This window comes from Anopheles stephensi, chromosome 2 (assembly GCF_013141755.1).
Source record: "Anopheles stephensi strain Indian chromosome 2, UCI_ANSTEP_V1.0, whole genome shotgun sequence".
In the NCBI taxonomy this organism is placed as follows: domain Eukaryota; kingdom Metazoa; phylum Arthropoda; class Insecta; order Diptera; family Culicidae; genus Anopheles; species Anopheles stephensi.
The window spans coordinates 62,901,514-62,924,638 of NC_050202.1; the positions used below are offsets into that span (position 1 = coordinate 62,901,514).

Genomic DNA, 23,125 nt, shown 5'->3' on the forward strand with positions numbered 1-23,125 from the left:
GGTTGTTGTTTAGCGTATGAAATTTTTATTTTAAGATACTTCTGTTCGAAACTGCAACCAAAGTACAGAAACATAAAACGACTTTACCTAACTCCCGTTTCAGACCGTAATAGTAATAGTGCTCGCCCCATCTCACCCGAGCTCGCCCCTTCGACAGCTTTGTCTTTTTTGTGTTTTTTCTGCCCCTAACAGCTTTCGGAGCATCCCGCAGATAGAAAATATAAATAAATATATTTTTAAGCTCCACCAGCCACCATCTGTGAGAGGATAGTTTACAATAGTTTACAATTACATAGACTGGTGGTGGTTGGCGTGATGTTGTCAGTTCCATGTTCTATGCACCATCCGTCCACCATCCGTTAGTGCTAGTAGTCCCTGCCACGAAAACACCGTACCTCTTGTAGCGCCTGTACCAACACGCGGTTTCCAGCTAGTCTAGGGGATAGACAGGGGAAGATAGGAATTTTCACTAGCAAAAAAGGAAACTGGTAGGCACCAATTTCCCCTTAATGCGTCTTGTATTTAGTCTTGCTTTACACACACTGCGTTATCGGTTGTCCTCTTTGGTTGGTTTAGAAAAAAGACTACAGAGGCAAATCGAACACTAAGGAAAGAATTCTTCTGAACTTCTTTGCTATAGATTTTCTGCTGCTTTCGTTTTTTTGATCCGCGTGGAAGCACTGGTACGATCGGTTCTAACCCTAATAGTTTCCTCCACAGTCAGTCCATGGAAAGGCAGGACCGAGTATACTGCTACTCCTGCTAATAATAGATGCGCTTTACTACCGTTAGGGGAGCCTGGTTTGGTTGTCGTTTGAGTCGCTAAATAGTTGCATTTTTTTTTCAAAGTTTCTTCTTTTTATACAAAACATGTTGCGTATGTACAAGTACAGGAACAGGACAGGCCGTCGTGGCATTACGCGTAAGTTGAATTATGCATCGCGCCGACGAACGGATGCAAGAGCCCAATATCTTATAAGTTTTTGTTTTTGTTTTAATATATATATGACTAATCTGGTCTACATAGACGGAACCTGGCTCATTGAATGTAAAAAAAAAACAGGCAAGATTAATGAGTTCCGGGATGATTTGTTTGTTGTGTTGTCCGGTAGCACGTTTCTACTAGAAAAGCGTTTCAGAGTTACGAATATGGGACTACGCTAATATATATATATATATATATTTAGAGATAGTATGTATAAGCTACCTTTGTTTCTGTACCATGCAAGCGCCACCACAGCTTTGGTAGAGCGTTGACGGACATGTTTGATTTTTTGTTTGTTAGCAAAATGGCGATATCAAAAATCGTCAAGTCCGTTGCTACCCGCACGGTTGAAATGAACGAGGCTTAATATCTGTCTGCTTTTTGTTTTCCATTACTTGATATATTATAAGCGTAATGTACTTTCTTTCTCGTCGTGCCGTTGCACTCTTAATATCGCTACCAATTTGCCTATCCACCAAAAAGGACGTAAACGGAATTGTCTAGAAAGTGAAAACTAACCACCGAAACGAACAACGAAGCCTTATAATACAGTGCGTGCGTGTAACCATCATACGAGAGAAAACAAACGCCTTACTAATCTTAATTCAAACGTTTAATGGACTACAAATTTACTGCTGTGGGATTACCGGAGGGTCAAGCGTATGGACGAGTCCCACAACGCAACGCAAGGCCCAACATCGCATAGTAAAAACGAAGATATATTTAAATCGTCTCAGCACGTGGTATTCCAGCAGCTATGGTACAACAACGGTAAGCTAGAATCCATTCGTCCAACAGCCCTACAAGTATTGTAAAGATTATTATCATAGTTATGCTACGCACTGTATAACAGGGATAAAACAAAACAGGAAAGAAAATGTACACATCCCAACGGCACTCGCGGATCTACTACACGGATCGTAAATGGGGATTAACTGAATCTGAAGCGTCGTTCAATCGTGTTACAGCCGGTAAAAGTCTCTATTTTAGATCAATCTCCTCACTGCTCTCATCCACACTCTCATTGTTACTGGCAGGTGCGGACTCCTTCTGCTTCTGCTTTACCTCCACCGAGCTCGTTACCGTATGTTCCGTAGAGGAGGAGGATGCTTTTTCCGCTGCTTCTGGTTCTGCCGTTGTACTTTCCACTACCCCCTCCTTTCCGTTAGCGTTCGGGGCCAGCAACGGTGCAGCCAGCTCCTCCGACCGTTCACTTTCGCTGCCCGACGATTCGTCCTCCAAGCGCCCGTTCCCGCCCGCCTTACCGGCTCGATCCGATGCGGGTGGTGTGTGCGAACTTTCCGGCTCGCTTTCGTGCGAACGGTTCGAGTGGCTGCGCCGTTTTTTGGTACTTGCTTGCCGTTTAGCGACCGCTTCCTTGCAACGCTGAACCAGCTCCTCGTACGGTTGCCCGTGCAGAAAGCACACGACGATGACCGTCATGTTGTCGCCCCCGATACCACCCATCTGGCAGTCCGGTGCCAGGCAGCGCATCATCAAATTTTCACAAATTTGCTGCGGATAGATGCCTTGGCCGATTTCCTCCTGCACAAACTCCATCACGGCCTGGCTCGACAGCACATCCCAGATGCCGTCGCATGCGATCACGAGAAAGTCCCAGCTTTCCGACACCTCGCGCTCCTCCACGTCCGGATACGCGGTCACCATCTGCTCGGTCGGCAACATTTGTGCGTTGCGCTTCAGCCCGAAATCACCCAGCGCACGCGATAGCGCCAAATAACCGTTGACCCGGTTGTACTCCACATAGCCGCCCGCGCTGCTTATCCGTTCCCTTTCCTTTTCGTTGGTCGGTTTGTGGTCAAACGACAGCACGTCCAGCCGCCCGTCGACGCACGCGATCGCACGGGAATCGCCCGCGTTTGCACAGTACAGGCGATTGTCCTTGATGAGCACCACGACTGCCGTCGAACCGGCCATATGCTCTCGCAGCGCTTCATTGTTCAGCATCGCTTCGTCCAGATCGAGAAACCCGTGCTGAAGCGCGTGCTTCACGTCCTCGGCATACTCGGGCCGGCGGGTAATGTACTTGTGGAGATGTTTGCCCGCGTATTCGGCCACCTTCGCACCTCCGTGCCCATCGTACACGGCAAAGAAAGACGTCCCGGGGTCGTCCGGCAGCGAGAGTATGTGCGTGTGCGAGTCTTCCATGTGCATTCGCCAGCCCTGCATGCAGCTGGACCCTACCTTGTAGTAATCATTCTGGCAAAAGGCCGACTGTTTGGAGGTTTCCGGTTCCGACAGTGACTGTCCCATCTTGCGGGTTGGGAGGCTGCTTCACAACTTCCTAAAACGAAATATTAACAGTTTAGCGCCGTAAAATAAAATCAAATATTTCACACAAAAACGGTTATGAAGCTGCAAACAGGCGTTGTCCGTCTGGTTGAATTCTTTTTCCCACCCGGGTACCACCAGTATGACCGGTAGGAGAAAATCAACCGATAAGTCTAATAACGAGAGGGAGATAAAGGTAATCTTTTCCTAGGAACAACGCAAAAACAAAACCAAAAACAAGCTAAAAGATAAAGAAGCTCCTCCATTGAAAGACAGCAGAGCACTCGATTCAAGCATGTCTTATTAGCTTAATTAGCTACAAAATTGTGAAACTGAATATATGTGGCACCGGAACGGAATAAACATACCGCATACAGCGGAACCCAAACAACCACTGTTTACGCTAACACCCCACACCCTATTCATTACGTGCTAAGCAACAATATGCAACGCATGCTTCGATCGGCAAATGCATCGTGCGAAGTGTAATCGGTTGGCTCGTAACTAAAAATACTCACCAAAACTTACTACTCTATTCAATTGGTACACGACCAATCCAAGGTGGCTGCGATGTTAGGATACGGTACACAGAATGCTGCAGCGTGTATTGCGGGTATGCAATTGCGACCGACAAAGACAGGCTGGTTAGGTCAATCGTGGCGATGGTGGTCAATCATGAACGCTGCTTTTCGGCCCTTTTCGTTTGTTGGGTTTTGCGTTTCTTCCGAACTTTTAACACGTGACACACACGTCCGATTATGCTCTATGTACAGGATCGGGCGCAATTGATAAAGCACTGATGAGGAAGATTGTTCGCGGTGTCACTACGGGTTTTAACGTTGTGCGATGGTACCGCCGATGATTCGCTTCCCTTCCGTTGTGACTGCAGAAGGAAAGAGGAAAAAAGTGAACATGTAAAACACACTGCAGTACTGCTGCTAATAAATGATAATAAACGGTTGACTTCCGTAAACCGGTGACGGTGTTCGCAGTTGTCGATCCGCTTTTACAGTTCCGCTCTATCCGTCTCACACAAATGCGCACTATTGCTTTCTTCTTGTTGGGAGTTGGAAAAAAAACATTGCCCTTTCCGTTCGCAGCGATTATTGCACTCGTACCTCTACTGCTCATTACACACAGACGGAATCATTCGTTGTTTAATGACGATAATTCAATCCAGACCGTCCTGAAGCCAGGGCGCAGCGAATGCTCGACGAAGAACTGATAACGCGCGCTGTGACCGTAGGCAGTAGCATTCGAAACTGGTTCGATGCTATTTTGGTGCTCTGGGAACGATTGCGGGTCTATCGAACGGTCAGTCAGCCTGCTCCGATTGCTAAAATCGCAGCACCAGCAGCAAGTTACCACTGCGAACTGTTAATTGAATGCAGAACACGGCCACCAACGAGCGGCGATGAATTACTGCATGAAAATAAAACAGAAACGCACAGGTGATAAAAGCGCACTATTCACGGTACACCACCCCACTGCTTATCAGCCACCCAGATTGCGGTGAATCAACAGGAAACCTGCAAACTTTGGCTTTCCACCAAACCCGTGAGGAACCAATCACCACCAACCAACACGCACACACGACGGCTACTATCTTACACCGAGAGTATCCTTATCCGCATCGATTATCTGTAGTATTTCGGCACCGAATTTGTACGCGCTTTGTTATGTATTATTCTTTCCCACTTGGAGACGGCTCTGTCGGACATTACCTGCCAGTGCAGATCTTGAAGGAAATGTTATTTTTTTCACTGTGTTTACCAAAATGTTTGGAAGGCGGGTTCACGCGATCCGTGCGCTTTTGACAGTTGGAATGACAGTTTAAATACGAAAAATGAGCCATCTGTGAGCTCAAACGGAATTCAGTGGGTAAAGTTGGCCGTAAGAAAAGGTTTTTACATCTATAAAATTGAATAAATTACTTTAAATTTAACATGGGCTTAAATAGCTTAAAAATCGATCAATATAATCTCATTGTGAATATTTGAATTTTTTTGACATTTCCTTAGCTCAGATTTTTATGCTCCCGGAGCGGATAGGATACATTCACCGTGGTCGGAGCAATGGCGCTTCGCCGGACAGCCATCACTACTGGTTGTCAGAAAATTTTCACGTTTGGGCATTCCCATCAATCCTGAAAAAAGCATTATTTTCCCGACAAAACTTTACTGTAAGTAGTGCAAATTAGTTGTAAACTGTGACCGGTGATCCGTTGTACCTGGATACGCTAAAGGTTTCCTTCCCAAACTATTATCTTTTGCAGAAAGCCGGTTCGAAGGAGCGCGTCCTAGTGACGCGGTGTCGTGCGAGCATCATGGCCGGTGGCTCGGGTACGAAGGTGGTGCAAATCACCAACATTGCCCCACAGGCCACCAAAGATCAGATGCAAACGTTTCTCGGGACGGTCGGGAAGATTGACGAGATACGGCTGTATCCCACGATTCGGGACGTTTCCTGTCCGGTTGTGTCGCGCATCTGCTACGTGAAGTACTTCGAGAGTAGCTGCGTTGCCGTGGCCCAGCATCTGACCAATACCGTGTTCATCGACCGTGCCGTAATCGTGATCCCGGTACAGAGCGGTGTCATTCCCGATGAGTACAAGGCGCTGGAGATGGCCGCGAACGGAACGCTGGTACCGGGACTGCACAGCTTCAATGTACCGTCCAAGCTGCCGCCGGAAGTCGTGAATCGGATTGACGGGATGATCCCGAACCAGGTGGTAAAGACGATTGACCCCAAGCTGGAAGAGAACGGTCTGCCCGAGTATCCCCCGTTGCCGGTGAACTTCGATGCGAAAAAGATAGAGGAAACGCGCCGCACCATCCTGGTGCTGGACGTTCGTTCGGATTGGAGGCTGGAAGAGCTGATGGATCACTTCAAGCCGGCAGGCGAGATCAAGTACGCCCGGTACGCCGAGAACGAACGCAGCAAGTTTGCTCTGTTGGAGTTTTGCGATCAGCGTAACATCATCAACGCACTGAAGATGCACGGTACCGAATTTCGTGGCTATCGCTTGAACGTGCACCATTCGACGCAACCGATCGTGAAACCGGAAGCCAAGAGCAATGAAGCGGCCCAGAAGGAAATTGAAGAAGCCATGACGATCGTGAAGGAAGCGCACCATCAGATTTCGAACATGGAGCCCGTGGTGACCATATACCCGAAGGACAAGAGCAGCAGTCGCCGTAGGTCACGTTCACGGTCCCGCTCGAAGGAACGCCGTTCGCGGTCCCGCTCCCGCAAGCGCTCCAAGTCCCGCAGCAAACGGTCCCGGTCCCGCAAACGTTCCCGAAGCCGGTCGAAGCGTTCACGGTCGCGCCGTTCCCTGTCGAGGAGCAAACGATCGCGCTCGAAGTCGAAACGTTCGCCATCCCGCAGCAAACGGTCCCGATCACGTTCTAAGCGTTCGCGCTCGCGCGATCGTCGCAAACGTTCCCGCTCGCGTCGCCGTAGCCGCACGCGGTCACGCGAACGTACTTCGCGCATCCGTCGGTCTAGATCGCGGTCGAAGAAACGGTCCCGTTCGCGTGAGCGACGCGATCGTAGCCGCGATCGCAAGAAATCCCATCGCAACAAGGAGGAACGGCGTCGCCGGTCGCGTTCCCGCTCTCAAAGCCGCAAACGATCCACATCGCGAACTCGCGCCAGCCGCACGAAGGAAGCGGTCACGAAATCGTCCTCGAAACGGCGCAGCCGCACCCCATCGGACAAGAGGTTGAAAAAAATCCTCGAGGAAACGGTCAGCCGCGATTACGATGCGGAGGAGCGTATGGATGCGGCGGGTGGAGCCGGGGTAGAGGATGATGCTGGCAGCACTGGCAAGCAGTCGGCATCACCGCCAGCACAGGCTTCCGGCAACGGTGGTGGATCAAGCTCGTCGTCATCATCGTCGGGCGGAACGAGCGCGGCAGCTGCCGCGGCCGCAACGACACCGCGCGAAAAAACCGCCAGTCCGACGACGGAGAAGTCCGACAATATGGACATTTCCAACTCCCCGTAATTGACACACCGTACGGTATCTGGGTTGTATTAAGATTCGTATTCGCTACAGAAATCGAAACGGTTGGACATTGCTCGGCTTCGGGCGATTCCGACTGGGTATTCTCTCGTCTTTGGTCGCATTTTCGTTCGATTTCAGTCAGTTTTATCCGTTTGCGTTTGTCCAGGATTAGGTCTTATACTGTCGTAAGACAGATTTCCTCACCTATGGGGAAGTCCGTCTGTAATGATTCAAATATTTTCAAATAAATCTCTCTTGAGTCTTATAGCCTAAACAGTAATGTTGCCTATTATTTTGTGAAAGATATGAAAATGTTACTAACGTCTGTAGCAATAGTGAGTAATTTAATTAGGTAAAGAATAATGTAGCTTGATAAAGAACATTCAGATAACGTTCAAGTGAACAAAAATCCCCTCAATATTCTCTCACTGTGAGAAGACGCGCGCGAGAGTGAGAGAGAGAGAGAACAACATTTCTAATGCACTGTTGCCAGATTTGCATTATTTTGATATTCTCGCCGTGTTTCTCTATCGCGCCGCCCGCACTCTCACCAATACATCCAAAGCTTGCTCGTTGTGTTGGATTGTTGTTGTTTTGTCTGGCTGCGTGCATCATCAGCCAGATGATTTTTACCCTCGCTACACATTATTCTGCGTAGTTTATGCTTTTTACGAAACTATTTCCCACTACTTTTCGACAGAAATTGATTTCTGACGAAGGTAGGCAATTCGTTAGACGCTTGTTTGGCAAGGTTTTTTTTTCTTTTTAGATTTCTATCCCAAAAACCCAATAAAATGGGTTGCCATAATGTAAAAAAAAGTTCTATGACAAGATATCTCCATTTCTAATATTCCCTTTCACATCCCTTCGCGTTATCAGCTACGAGCATAATTATAAAAAATCAAATAAAAAAATTCTTTCTTCTACGTGTCTAACTTTCGCTGTTCGATGTTCTCCCTTGCCCAAAAACCGGAATGAGAGGATTAAACTTGCTTTTCCCGTGTCTACAGAGCAGAGAATCATTCTACAGACGGGTATTTTGGTTCATGTTCAAACGCATTATCTGTGTACGCCATCATTAGCAAACACACACACACACGCTCACACATTCGCAATGCGTAAATTGGTGTTGGATAGAGCAAGAAGAGTGACCCCCATCAGCTGTTTCAATGACGTGGCACTTTAAAACAGCACTGTATTCTTACAAAAACAACAATCGCCAAAGTGCTTAAAAATTGTATGTGTGTGCATGGGTTAAAATAGCTTACACAGCACGCACGAGATTTATAAGAAATTATGTGAACCATCCAAGATGGTGACGTCGCATTTGTAGAAAACAAAACGCAACGAAGAGAGTGGAAAAAAGCGTCAACATTGAAACGCAATAATGTCTCTTCCTCCCTCCCTCCCTCCCTTTCCCAACCCTTTTCGGCATGCTCATGCCTGCTGTTAGCAACGCAACACACCAGTCAAACGCACAGCACAGCCAGCTTTGTTTTCGTTTCATCTCTTTCCACTGCGCCTAGACCGGAGCGAGAAGGCAGGAAAACAAAGAGCAAACAGTTCGAACTCTCTCGATTGCGTTTGGGAGGATGATGGTGTGTTGGATTTGAAGAGGAAAATTTATGTTTTAGGGGTAAGATTCTTTTTTCCTTCCTTCTCCCTACAGCTCTGTCGAGGCTCGGGTTGATTCGAGGGCAAGAATGTTTCGATAATGCTATTAGATAGTCAGATATATTCCTTACTTTATACAACAAACCAACATGCTTCCGGATGACCTGTTGAAAATGGTTATTTACCAAAAGCTGTTTCGTCTCGCGTATGGCATAAATTTCATGCCTGTACGCTGTTCAATGTCGAGACACATTAGCAGCAGCCTTGATATGGACGAGCACACCTACATTTGTCTGCATTACAATAGGGCGCACAGGATATCAGGGTTGGTCCGCTCATCCGTGTATGTGTGACTGTCGTGTGGCAGTAGTGGTGAGGTGTTTTTTTGTTTGTTTGTAAAGAGCTATTGTACTTTAATTGCGTTCCAGTTGATCGAACTCGGAAAACTGTACGCCATAGTTTGCAATTGCTGCATGAACGAGAAATAGACATGAAATGCGTAATAATTTGCCGTAGAACTCTAAGTTGAAATGCTAATAATCATTATACAAAGCGTACACATTCCTGAGAGAATTGATTTGGATGTTCCACAACAACACAGCTGAGAAAACCCCAAAACAGGTTCTTTATCACAACCGAGGAGGAGGAAGAGCCTGTAGAATCTGTACACCCCAAATTTAGTCGCTTATCTTAAGCAAAAAGAATTACATAATGTTGATTTCAGAGTGTGAAGAAATGTGTGACAAAAGATGACAAAAACCAGACCCACATACAAACACACACACACATATGCATGCATGCATCACGTCATGTTGTGAATATGAAAACAAAGAAAAACGGAAACAGCAGGAGGAAAGCAGGGGGCAAGGAAAAAAAAAAAATTATCCAAAATGGCTGGCTGGCTGGCTGGCTGCGGCTGAGCTGAGCAGCAATCAAAACCCAGGCTACGCACAAGGCACTCAGTTTCGGAATCGACTACTACTACTCGAAATATGCTTATCATATTTATTTTTTGAGATATGAGAAGTCTAACCCACAAATCTGGATCAAATTCGATTTTGTAATGGAAATGGTGTAGAATTAATGAAATAAAAGTAATTTACTACGAAAAAGCGTCTTTTTACGATCGAAATTCTCATATTAGCCGCTCCCCAGCTCTCACAATGTTCAGCTCTTTATTAAGGTGGTCAGTCGGTTGGGCACTCGGCTCTCAGCACAGCTTGCCGTGTCGGTACCCGCGGAGCACGGGCGAGCGAATAAAAACAATCCCCATTCGTAAAAGTAAACTCAGCCAGTGCAGTTGTGGCACGTGTTTCGGTTCGGTGTGCGTGGATTCGATTTGCTTTAACTAGTATGGCCTGCTCCTTTTTCTAACACCCAAACGCGCTGCTGGTGTTGGCCCCCTTTGCGTAGAGGATCGAAGCAACTAGTGCATTTGTGACGGACATTTCCTTGCAAAATTGCAGTCAAGCCCTCCTGCTTTACCGAATTCTACAACCATCTTGTTGTTCTGTTGCATTCGCCAAGTGCAGCCAGCGTAGACGTGGTGTGGGCTGCACGGGTCAAAGTGTGTGCGTGCGCGTGTACACTGATGGTGTACACAGCTCATCGCCCTCGCGCGCGCGTTTGTATGTGTGCGTGTTTCTTTCCAATTATTTTTGCCCCAGTTTGCTTTGTGTGTGGCGATTGTTGATGATTTTCTCTTATCAGACAGTGTTGATGTTACTTTTGATCGCATTAATATTAAATCTAAAAAGAAAATTGGTAATTTAATTCTGCTGCACCTTTCTAAGCAAGCACTGCGTCAATGTAGGCTGGACAAAAAAAGGAAGACCGCAGTGGTCGTATGTCCCATAAACTAAATGGGTTCTTTCCGGTTTCTTGTCGAGGAAATACTGTTGTGCTGTCGCGAGACATTTGAAGCATGACATAAGGTTGTGACGCGCGTGCGTGAGTGTAGAGCGAGCTGCCCGTGCAAAACAGGAACATTTCCACGGGGCACAACGCACACCACATTCCACCCCCTTGCCTCTCCCGTCTCTTGCAACCATTCTGAAGGCAAAGGGCTAGAAATAGGATTTTCTTAAGGAGGCGATCCAACTAGAAGGGCCCGCTCACGGAGCACTAAGAACAAAGAAAGCTCCAGGCAAGGAAAATCGTTGCAGCGAAAAAAAACAAGTGCGGGGTTGGTTCGTACTCGGCGATAGCAAAAACAGGGCTCTTGACATAACCTAGTTGCAAATCCAATCGACAGGCGCGTATCCCCCCGACACGAAACCCTTTTTTGATGGTTGTTTTACCGTTTCTTTTTTGTTCTAGCAATTTTTATTCTCCATGTGTCGCTCAAAGTGGGAGTTTGCCTAGAAAAAAGAAAATCCAAGAGACAAATAGTGCAAGTGGAAAACCTCGTATCATAGTAGCCATTGAAGTAGCTGACGGTGACGGACGACACCGTTGAACATTTGTGTGAAGACAGTGTGAATTCGGGGTGTTGGTAGTAAGAGCAGAAAACTATTTAGCAGGGTCCGATTTTGTTGGTTAGCTCTCCGCCGGGGTTTTTTTTATCGATCATGGCCGATAGTTTGGTGGAAACGCCCACAGCCGCCAGTTCGGCTCATTTGATGAATCTTAACGTCATCAACGCGATGTCGACTAGCAGTAGTAGTGCAAGTAGCGATCCGGGAAGTTCCGCTTCATCGTCGTCGTCGTCGTCGTCGTCTGCTGCCTCATCGTCGAGTGTGGCCACGTCGTCTGGTTCGTCGGGTAATGTGTCTGGCACCGTCGATCAGACCGCTGCCAGCAATGGTAGCAGCAGTGGACCATCACCGACCGTTCTGATGTCGGTCAGCAGTGCTACGACCAGCTCGCAAACGACGGCACGCCAATCGAGTTTGGCCTCCGATCTGCTGCTTAATCAGATGCTAAACATCGCACAGCATCGTGCTGCCAGCAATGGTGGCAGCAGCCAGCAGCAACCATCATCGTCCTCGTCGACCCCGAACGTTCCATCCTCTTCGTCCACCGTGTCCTCCTCCGGTACGCCGGTCGTTAGCTCACAGCTATCCTCCATACCTTCCCCCGGCGCCGAACTGATCCCCACCATCATCACCTTCTCCGCGATCCCATCCTCCTCGTCCGCGGCCGCATCCTCGTCCGTGCAGCAGCAACCGCTCGAGCTGCTGCACCGCGAAACTCCCAAACAGGCGCCGGCCAACCGCAACCTGGCCACGTCCATCCATGGTCGGTCCGCCGACGAACGGGGCGACGACGACTGCGGTGGGGAACCGGAAGCGAAGCGCAAAAAGCTCGACAAACCGAGCGCAAAGGTCGAAAAGCTGGAGCTCCGTCTCGGCGGTATACTGTGCTGTGCCGTCTGTCTGGACCTGCCGAGGACCGCCATGTACCAGGTAAATACAGCTTTCACAGCAAAAAAAAACAACCACATAATAGTACACATTTTGTTAAAACATTATCTAAACTTATCAACCAACAAAAAACATGCCTCCAAGTGTCCTTCTTTTCCTTTCAAAAGTGCTTTCGGTTTTTTCCAGCTCCTTATTTGGTAGATATTATTTCCCAAAAAACAAATTTTCCTACCGTGTTATCGCTCTGGTTTCCGTCGGAAACGGATGTGCGTGTTTTTCTCTCTCTTTTTGCCGTTTTTTTCCTTCGCTTCTTCATATCTTGTTGGTTCGTGCCTGCAAAAGATAAACATTAGATGTTTTTCTTAAAAAAAACCCCTCTTGATAGTTTCTCTTTTGTAGATTATTTCCTTATCTGTTTTTGTATGCCTATTTTCTGTTATTATTATCAAAAACAAAAAGGAACAAACCTGTCTTTTCTTAGTTTTCGGTTATCTGTAGTTTTATACTTTTAGTGCTTTTTGCTGTATCTATGCCCAAATAAGGTTTGGCATTTCTTTTTTTTTGCGGTTTTAATACTATAAGCCCTTCTTTCTTTCATTTATTTATTTTTTTACTTCTAAATTTTTGTTTCTAAACATTTTTTGGAGTTTATGAAAATTTGTTTTGTGCTCTTCCACTACTCAAAACTCCAAAAGTTCGTCGACGTTTCCCGCTGTATTTACATTTCTTTTCAGGTGTGGGGTGTTGCAGGTTGGGTTCTTCTCCTCCTTTAAGCAAATGGAGATAATTACGATACGCTAATGAAACCATTTGTTGTTGCTATTGTGGGAAAATATGCATTTACAAGTAATGAATGTGTAAATGTGTTTGCCGCAATCGGTTTACATTTATGTTGAACAACATATCTAACATAATACATATATGTTAAAGCTGCTTAAGGTTTTACTTTCCGTCTCGGAAAGCTACACGTTCCTGCAACTGTATGCGTCGTTGCAGCGGGGAATGCTTGAGTAGTAGTGATGTCTTACTTGCTACTTGGTGCACACATGTCACATGTATAGCGTACACGTGCCGCTGTTTGGTTTAAATTTAGTAGCAAACCCTGCGCCAAGCTAAGCGATGATGGCACATGGGTGTAAGTATGCATTATGCTGCATACGCTGTACACATGCAACCATGTGCACCTTAGCCCGTTACTGCTATGCACTGTAGAATGCTAAGATATGCTAAGATTGCTTCACAGACACGTGGCATGATGTTAAGAAGAGATTTTTTATGTCTTCTATCCTTTTCTCCGTTTTTTTTTCATGGGATATTTTGTGAGTGCAGTTTCTTCAGTGACTTAGTTTTGTTAGCATTAATCTCTAAATTAAGTGTACTAGAAATATTTTTAATTAGATGGTCATCTAATTGCGAAAGTTGGGTCACAATGTGCTCCATCGGTCGTGTCCCAAGACCGAGTTTGGCAGCAGTGTGTAACTTTGGTCGAACAACGGGGTCCGAATCGGATCAAACGCTTCTTCGCCATCACCAAAATCGGACTTGGTTGGGGGGTGAATCGAACGGGAAAAGCGGGTCATAACGGATGATCGATCATATCTGCTGATGTTGAAGATCGCGTGTTTGCTTTGCGACTTTCTAATTGTGGCAGGTGTCGGAGTAAAACCCTGTGATGGATTTCTTGTCTACAGTAGATGACCGCCGCATCTCTGGTGATCTTCTTTGCGCTTGGAGTACTAGGAGATTAGCTCGTGTTTCGTATTGCTTGTTATGGGGGGTTTTCGTTAGTTGTTTCTTATATCCTTCACTCCAGGAAGAAGTTGAGGAGTAAAGGAAACCTTACAACTTTAGGGTATAAAAACCAGTTATCTAAGAAGTGCAAAGGAACGATGGGGTTTGTTTGCTTTTTGGACGACCGACAGACGGGAGTTATGTTGTTGGTCCACACACACACACACTCTTTATACAGGACTATTTTTAAAGCGTACGAGCGTGGAAAGATTGCTTTCTTCGTACGTCCCTAGGCCTTAAATCGTGCTCCCCGCAAACGAGCAAGAAAGAAAACACAATGCAGGCACATGCGCACAAAATCTGATTTGCCTGCTGCTGCTGCTGCCCAGTTTGTCGCTCGCTGCCTACAGATGCCATTGCCGATGTCTTCTTTTATGTATGTCCTTCGTGGTGTGTTATCCCCGATTGTCAAAATGAAGGCAAAAATGTTTTTTTAACGATTTAGTAAAAAAAATCAGAGCCAAACAATGAACAACTCTTGTCTAACAGACAGACAGAATGCTGTTATATTTCGTGTTGTTCAAGGACGGACGGTTGCCTTTCAAATTTCGGTTGTTTTGGTCCCATACAACACGCATCACTTTTGGCGTTATTCGTTTGATAGAATGGGAAATTTGTAGGCGTTTGGGAGTGCTTTTGGTTGGTTGGTTTGGCTATATTTTTATTCAAAACAGCTCATTTCATTTGCATATTTTGCACAACCTCTCCGAAGTTCCTTCCAACATTCCGCGGGTTGGCAATCGCGTTCCAAAATGGCTGTTCAAACACACGTTCATTGAGGTTCAAAGTTCGTCCGGATTATCTCGGTAGGGGCAGAATCGCTTCAAGAAATGCGTCCCATCCCGTAACCCTTCTGTAGTCATCGCGGCGCGCAACACACAGCTGATCGTGCAACGGGAATCGAAGGAATTTCCTCGTGTTCTCGGTAGCATATCACCCCCCCTATATACTGCAAGCGTAATAATTCATGCGTACTCTTGCGAGTTGCAAGTGCGTCCGTATTGGTGGAGTGCCTTTGTTGGGTGGGTTTGTTGGGAGGGAAATCGTTTCGCTGCAGGGCCGCACAAGTGCATGAGCAAAATGGATGCCAAAAGCTTCTAGAGACTTGGTGTGTTTGTGTGTTGGGCTCTCTCTAGCCCACGAACGAGGCCACCGAGTGAAAGCACAATGGTGGTGGGCAAGTTTGAGGCCAGCTCACCAGCAGCAGCAGCAGCACCAAGCACTTAGTTGGGGCAAGTTCAGTGCGTTTTCGCACAGCTGCGCAGTAACGGCCCCCGGGGCAGTTTTTAACGAACCCCACACAACAAACGTTAGTGTGTGTGTGTGTAGGGCATACATTCACAGGCAAGCGAACGATGGGGGTTGTCTTTACGGTGAACAGCTGATTCGAGCAACCCCGATGAACGTTACCGTCCGGGCACAACAAACCACACATGCGTGCCTGTTGGTGTTGGGAACTGTAGGTTCCCTTGTATACGTACACGTTACCACTACGGTAGTGTGCGTTGGGGTGACGCGTTCACAATGAATGGTGCAAAAAAGGCAACAACGCAATTTCTAGCCCCTCCATATTCTTGTTGAAAACTCGACGAACTCCTGCTCCTCACTGTCGAGAGTACATTGCGGTGTTTAGATTCTGAAATCTTACTCGCGGATGCAGCGTAGACTCGATTCAACCCCAAACTTCCCAACCGGATGGGCTGACCTTCTTTTTGTTGAATCTTCGATGAGCCCCCCCCCTAGACATGACGACGCCTGACTTGGTTGGTGGGATTGATCTAGATTCGCAAAATGGCAAGTTGAGCAAAAACTAACTGGAGTTAATAACCACGCGAAACCATCCATATGTGCATTTCTTCTTCCACCAATGCGTCCCATATTCTCCATCCTTCCACGTGGAGTCCATTTTCCAAAAATAGTAAAACCTCTCTATAAGGCAGGGAAGCCTGATGTCAGCAGCGAAAAACCCGGTACTGGGCGGGACCCCCGGACCGTACGCTCGTATGTGTTACGGAATTTCTAATGTAAGCACAAGGCAGGCGAAGTTGTCATTTCCTGTAGCAGGGAATCGCATGTTTTAGAAGGTACATTGTATTGGGAAACTATGGTCGGACCTTCCACGGGCTGAGATCACAACCGAGAGCTTCATGGTTCGATGGAAAATGGTGCTAACACCATCGAAGGCCACCATCGGGCAAAATGACTTTATTTCTACTCTACTCTATTATTAGAAGCATCTTTTAGCATCTCAAAACATTGAGGGCTGCAAACACCGAAAGCCTTGTTTTCTCTGTATTTCCGCTGCCCTGGGCAATACTGGTCTGGTTTTCCACCACACACACACACACACACACGCGATATGCTGCAGTGCTACACTTACCCGTCCATGTTCTTCTCTAGTGCTGCCCTTGTGCGCTCTACACACTTGGACGAGTTCCTTTCTTTGTGTGTAATTGGCTGCTCAATGAAGTTCGATTGACTGCGCTTGTCCAATTCATTCAGGGTCTTGTACTGAAGCTGGGGTTTTTATGGCCGATGAACTCCAATGAGAATCCGGCAGCTCCGAGGAGGAGGTATGTTTATGGTCGGAGGTGGTTCTTTCTGTATGAATCTGTAAACACAACATTACCCACATTAATCCCGATAGGGGAAATGTTCCTGATGTTCCGGACACGCTCGTCCGAGTTTAACAACCTTTCGAGATCGACATGTTTAATGAGCGGGTTAGCTGCAGACGTGTGGAAATGTGGGTTACTCCTTTCATAGGGGGTAAATGCTGCTCAACTTTGAAAATTCTAGAATTACTCTCAAACAAAAAATCATGGTTTGGAAGTTCATGCTTCAAGAATTCATACCCTCCATTTGTATTGAGAATTTCTAGAATTCTTCCCAGGGGTGGTCTTAGATCGCTTGTGATCATATATCGATCGTGCTAGGTTTAGATACTCGAAATCTACTTCAATTGCGCCTCCTTGAGATGCGCTAAGTTGTTAATCGACACAACCTCGACGAGCTGTTTAAGATGATAATCTTGACCGTTGCGTTCGTGCTTCTTGAGCGCGCGCGCTGCCTTCCCATGCTCAAGTGGATCAGTCAAGGTCACGCGGGTGTGTGTTACGGGTGTGCTGTCGAATCTACTGCCGCAACCCAACAAATCCCAGATGGGGCTGGTGGGTTGGTCGAGTTTCCCAGCTCTGCAACTCGTTCATCAGCTTCAAACGGGCACTGACTTTGCCCTTGCTTTCACGCTGTGGAGATCATTGTTGGGAGTTGAATTTCAAATGATCGCTAGTGGGATGAATGTGTAACGTAATGTTGGGCCTGTCTGTATGTGTGTGTGCTCGTAAGTGTGATTGTGCGAGCGAGATGTTGGCTGGGGTGAGATGCAACTGGGAGAATTTGATCTGCGCGTGAAAGTGGAAAGGGAAATCTCCACATTGCTTGCGATGCATTTGATGGAATGGATGGGCTCAAAAGGGGGTGTTCCCGCGAGTTACGTTGGTGGCAGATCGGTTGCTGAACTACGCTGTTCAGCAAAATTGGATGCGAATGTGTGTGCGTGTGTGTGCGTCTGTGAGAGTGTGTGTTTAGTTGAGTGTGGCGCAGGGGATTAGTGTGTGCTATAGGCAGGTATGCTCCTATTATGCTATGTGCTGCAGTACAAGGCGAAACGTGGTGACAACATTCTAGTGATGCAATACAGTTGAAATAGTGGTTGTACTCGGTGTTGATGTATGTAACAGACTGCAGCAGGTTGAAGGGTTAGGTAGATGACCGTTCCAAGAGGATGCTGAATTTTGTTCAACTTCAGTTAGAGTAGAGTTAGGCAATGTACACAATATTCATGAAAGGTTTTTGTGTTTTAAAGGAAGGAATCCCACGCAAAGACTTGACATAGCATACTAAAAAAAAAATACATACAGAGAGTTGTTGGTCTGTAAGCAGCAATGCAGGAATAGTTTGCAGACAGACTTGATTCTACAGCGTGAGGTGTACTTTACAATGTGCTCGAATGTTGTTAAGCAAAGTTACACTAGAACAAAAGGCATCAAACATGAATAGTTGTTTATTGGTTTATAGCGCTACGTTTTGATCATGAACTCCCACGCTCTCTTTGTTTAGACCACGACAAACCGGAACCGTTTATGTAAGAGCTCGCTACAGCTTACTCGCCAAGTGCAGGCAAATCGTCCAACACATCTTCATCGACTTGCGTCATTTATAAGTGTGATATTTATGAAGTATACATAAAAAATACGAAAAAATATGCAAAAAAAAGAAAATGTGATTAACGACAAAAAAAAAAAAGAAAAACAAGTGCACCAAGATACAATAATCTGTAACACTTCTGTGTAACGAAGTGCAAAACACACCAAAAAAAGAATATCAAATCACAAAAACAGTTAAAATAAAAGACGATGAATGAAAACAGGCCGAAAAAACTGGCCGATACAAAACCGAACCCTGAGACTTGTTTTCTTTTCCAACACTCCCCCCCCCCCCCACCCCCAAAAAAAACTCGTTCCCTTGTTGTGTCCTGTGTCGGTGTCGTTTGCTCCACCCGTGGTAGTACTGCTGCTGTGTTACATACGTCCGAATAAAAGTGTCCACCTGGCATGCCGACATGAAGGACCCTCCCCACCATGTTGCAGCCTCAACTGTGGTGGTCCTCAGCGTTGTTGTCGTTGTTGTTGAGAAATCGTCTCCTCCAACCGTTGGGCCACGTGGGCTCATCCTTCGCTCCACCTGTGACAGTAGGTAAAACAATCGGCAAAAAGCCGATACGGCAAGCGATTGCTGTGGCCGCTGCGCTCTGGTTCTCATTTGGGGGGAGAACATCATCATCGGTGGGATAGAAATTGGGGGAAATTAAACAAACAAACAAAAAAACAACTACTTAGCCAAACAATTTTAATCCAGCTGTCTTTTCCTTTTTCTTTCTTTTTCTTTTTCCCCCACAGGTGTTGTGTATGTTTTGAGAGAGATAGGTGGTGCGCGTGTGTTTATGATATGGATATATCGGGGATAGAATGAAAATTTCAATGATAGACACACACGCCCCAAAGCTATTGGTTCTAGCCGGGTTGGGGAATCATAAGGGGGGGAGATAGGGATATTCTGATCGTTCCTCGCAACTTCTCTTTGCGACTTTGGGAACTTTTGTAAATACACGTTGCAAAAGGGATAGGGATTATAGGACGAAAAAGAAAATCGTACTCAATTGTTGCAAAAAGTATGTGTGTGCGTATGCGTGAGTGTGAGTGTGTACATATATAACTATAGTATTTTATGTGAAACTCCTAGAACCAGCGACTTTTTCGGCCGTTTCACGATTTTTTTTTTTACAAGAACAAACACAAGTTTATGCATCAAGTATATAAACGAACCAGAAACATTTAAATAATCAACCGTTCTACGTACACTTTTTGCAGGGTTTTCTACGTTTTTTCTCTCTTTCTCTCTTTCTCTTCTCTTATTATTGCAGCGATGTTGTTGTTTGTTGTACGTTTGAGTAAAGTAAAGTAAAACAAAATTGGCTCAAAGTTTGGTTTCGTTTTTCATTTGTTTGTGTTGTGTATATTATCAACTGGTATGCGTCACCGTTTTTCTGAGCCACGCGCTTAGTTGCGTCGCTGCAGATTGTTTGTTGTTTTCTCTAACGATTTCAGGATACACGCAACAAATGCCCTAAAAATACATATTTCTAGTGTTTCAGGTGTTGTTGCTTCCACATATTCCCACTTGCCCGCGTAACCGCTGCGTGATTTGCGCTAATCGATGTGTTTGTTCTTCTTTTTTTATTTCTTTTTCTCTCTACCTCTTCATTTTATTGTTGTGTGTGTGTGTGCCCTTTTGGTGCCTTCACTCCCGTCAGTGCTCCATGGGACATCTGATGTGCGCTGGATGCTTCACGCACCTGCTGGCTGATGGAAGGTAAGCTGCCGGTCCGGAAGATGACGCGGATCAGGATTCAGGATCGCGATCGACAGTAACCCTTTCTTGGTTTTTTTGTTTCCATTCCAACAACACACTCACACACATACACACAGACTGCGCGATCAGAATGCAACTTGTCCGAATTGTCGTACGGAGATCAGTAAGAACAACTCGTCGCGTAACTTGGCGGTCGAGAAGGCGGTTTCGGAGCTGCCGGCCGAATGTCAGTACTGCTCGAAGGAGTTTCCGAACAAATCGATCGATTACCACGAATCTACCGAGTGTGAGGATCGTCCGACGGATTGCAAGTACGCACGCATCGGTTGTCAGTGGCGTGGCCCCATACATGAGGTGACATCGCACGAGGGCAACTGTGCGCATCCGAGAAAGTCTGGCGCGGATGTGATGGTGGCGCTGCAGGCACATGATGTGAAGGCGGCCGAGGATAAGAAACTGTTTCTCACGCTGATCGATTTGCTGAGCTATGAGAAGATCATTTTTAACGGTACATGCTTAAAAAGAGTGTTTGCGAAAAATGCGTTTAAAAAAATTCGAACTGCATAGAGAGAGATGGAGCGGATTTGAATGTTTTGTTTTTATCCCGCCAGGTTCTTGTGTTGATAATGTTCCGGGTTTTTTTTTTTGTCGTTACAGATTTACAGCTGAAACCGTACCGAACGGATGAGTACGTCCATCGTCTGTACTATGAAACGAGCCGTTTCTCCGCGTTCAACCATCAGTGGGTAGTGAAGGCGATCATCAACAAAAGCCAGCGCGATCCTCACGAGTCTTGCGAGCGTGATATCACTTATCAGGTAGGTGATTCTTATAATATTTGAGTCTGCATCTTACTGATCGTGTTTGCACACTCTTCTACTCTCAAGCTCATCCTGAAATCCAAAACAACGAGCCCGTTGCCGATGCACTTCTTTGTGCTGCGCGGTCCATTCTCCGACATTAAGGTGGACACGCAAATCTACAAGCACGATTTCGCCGACACGGAAACGGAAAGTCCGTTCAAGCTGCTGCCCCTTCCGGATACCGCCGAATGTAACAGGCTGCTGGCAGCAAAAGCGATCAACTTCAGGTAAACCAGATCATCCAAAGAAGAAGTGTAGAAGAGTGTTGAACGATTAACATATGAATGTGCTTCGTTTCCTCCTGCAGGTTAATCATGTTTCTGGCCTCGAAATAAGATTGCTTCGTGAAGTGTACGAGTGAGCGGTTTGTGAGCAACGTTTGTTGAGCGTGGAGTGCACAAATGTTCTGCAGCTTCTTCGGAGTTTCATTCACCCTTACATACACGACGTGTGTCTACCGTTCAGATATCTTTCCTTGTATCCCAAATTGAGTTGCATGCACACGCGATCATATGGACTCATGTGATATTTTCTCGCTAATCTGTTGGATGGTCTCTATACAAGTAACTTTTTGATAGTTTTTTTTGTTGTTGTGCTGTATCTTTTTTGCTAATAGTATCTTCATGTTCGTGAAATGCAAAAAAAAAGAAAGGTTTATGTGACACGCTTCTTATTTACCGCAACCTTATTGCGATGTGTACACTGTGTTGCCCACATGACGAAGGACCAAAATCGGAACGCTATCTCGCTGTGCGCATATGATAGTGCATTGATTGTTCTCTCAGCTATATAATGCGTCATTTGTCCTTTGTGATTTGTGTTTTGCAGCGCAAAAATGACAGTTTGGGACGGTTTTTTTTTATAGATCATTTAAACAGTTTAAACACAACAAACCAACTAAAATAATGTGCTATAGGACATTGTCGAACACAGTGAACAATAGGATCAGCTGGTTTTATCTCATCGCTAGAGGACCGTGTGGCTAGTAGCTAGGGCGAAATGCGTCGTGTGTGAGATAAAGATTAGTATTACGTTGCCATCTTTCACGTTTAAAGTAATGCATGCAAACAAGCAAACAAAAACTAGCAGTAAACTTATTATAGATTACACAGTACAGCGAACCGCGGATAATTCGACTGGAATTCGATGATATCGTGTTACATATATACATACAAATGAGACTCCAGTTTTGTTTGGAGGTTTCTGTTCGTTTTTTCTTTTTATCATCTCTCCACCCCCTTATGGTAATACTTGTTACAGGTTATTGCGGAAGGAGTTTATTTGCTAACAATGAAAACAAAACAAACAAAAATCTATCTTAACAATTTACACGATAAGCGCATATATTAGAAGAAACGATAAGCTTATATAAATTCAGAATGTGTGATATACATGAATTTTGCAAAGATTGAGCAAGAGCAACAGTGGAACACAGCAACAGGAACACGCGTGAAGCCGCGTACCTTGAGCTGTGTGAAAACAGTTTCGGATATTGAGGCAGCAGGGTGAGCAGAGCAGAGAACTTATTTTGATCACTTTGTTTGTGTTAAAATGATTATTTAGTTTATACGCAACATATGTGGTATGCACATAAGGAAACAAAAGCACACGCATATGGAAACATACGACCGCAAATGAACCACAACGTGCATCGCTATGAACAAATGTTCGATGAGCTGTAATAGGAAAAGCAAGGCATCAATATTCGTACCCAATTTGCTGACAAATCCACAATAGGTTCACCCTGCCGGCTGCCACTTAAAAAAAGACAAATCGATGTCGGTTCGAGCAGTACTTTTCGCGCAAACAACCGATCAGTACAAGTGTGTTTCAGCTTTTATTTTCCATCATATTTCAATGTAAAACCATACATTAGGTGATAAGACGTGCCCAAGAGCTTTTTATATTCATATGTATATGTTTTTTGTTTGTGTTTTCTTTTGCTAACTTTACCCAACATTTGTCTGTAACATAGTTTTACAATATTCTCTTATTCGCTGTCATGCATCTAATTGCTAGAAAAGTAAGAATGAATATATTTTGTTTCTTTAAATGTTAATGTGTGTTGTTGAGGTGTGCTTTGTATTTGTACGTAAGAGGAAAGAAATTACCTATGGAATAAGCTTCTTGCATGGTGTATTGCGACAGAGACTGGATACGGACTAGGATATGAACTGCAGCCGGAGGAAACTCCCGTAAGGTTTCTTACTGTCCTACAAGCAACATACAAATAGTATCATCCAATTGGCCCAAAGGAAATGAAGTAGAA

The 23,125-nt window shown here is 45.6% G+C and overlaps 2 protein-coding genes across 5 annotated transcripts; one reads left to right on the forward strand and one right to left on the reverse strand.

Annotated features, from left to right (window-relative positions):
- Positions 1 to 2: 2 nt before the first annotated feature.
- On the reverse strand, positions 3 to 5,107 carry LOC118506682 (probable protein phosphatase 2C T23F11.1). 4 transcript variants are annotated; one of them, XM_036044136.1, is made up of 4 exons: positions 4,889 to 5,013; positions 4,396 to 4,699; positions 3,796 to 4,160; positions 3 to 3,290 (listed from the first exon to the last, which is right to left on the reverse strand). In XM_036044136.1, the coding sequence occupies exon 4, from the start codon at positions 3,257 to 3,259 to the stop codon at positions 1,967 to 1,969; it is 1,293 nt and encodes a 430-aa protein (XP_035900029.1). In that variant the 5' UTR covers positions 3,260 to 3,290; positions 3,796 to 4,160; positions 4,396 to 4,699; positions 4,889 to 5,013; the 3' UTR covers positions 3 to 1,966. The 4 variants fall into 4 exon arrangements, with proteins under 4 accessions (XP_035900029.1, XP_035900032.1, XP_035900033.1 ...); XM_036044139.1 differs by having other exon boundaries at positions 4,868 to 5,006; XM_036044140.1 differs by lacking the exon at positions 4,396 to 4,699 and having other exon boundaries at positions 5,002 to 5,107.
- Positions 5,108 to 5,325: 218 nt separating this feature from the next.
- On the forward strand, positions 5,326 to 22,909 carry LOC118502434. The gene is made up of 8 exons (XM_036034662.1): positions 5,326 to 5,459; positions 5,553 to 7,286; positions 11,426 to 12,310; positions 19,935 to 19,993; positions 20,110 to 20,501; positions 20,651 to 20,811; positions 20,881 to 21,083; positions 21,164 to 22,909. The coding sequence occupies exons 2-8, from the start codon at positions 5,604 to 5,606 to the stop codon at positions 21,189 to 21,191; spliced, it is 3,411 nt and encodes a 1,136-aa protein (XP_035890555.1). The 5' UTR covers positions 5,326 to 5,459; positions 5,553 to 5,603; the 3' UTR covers positions 21,192 to 22,909.
- The last annotated feature ends 216 nt before the right edge of the window (positions 22,910 to 23,125 follow it).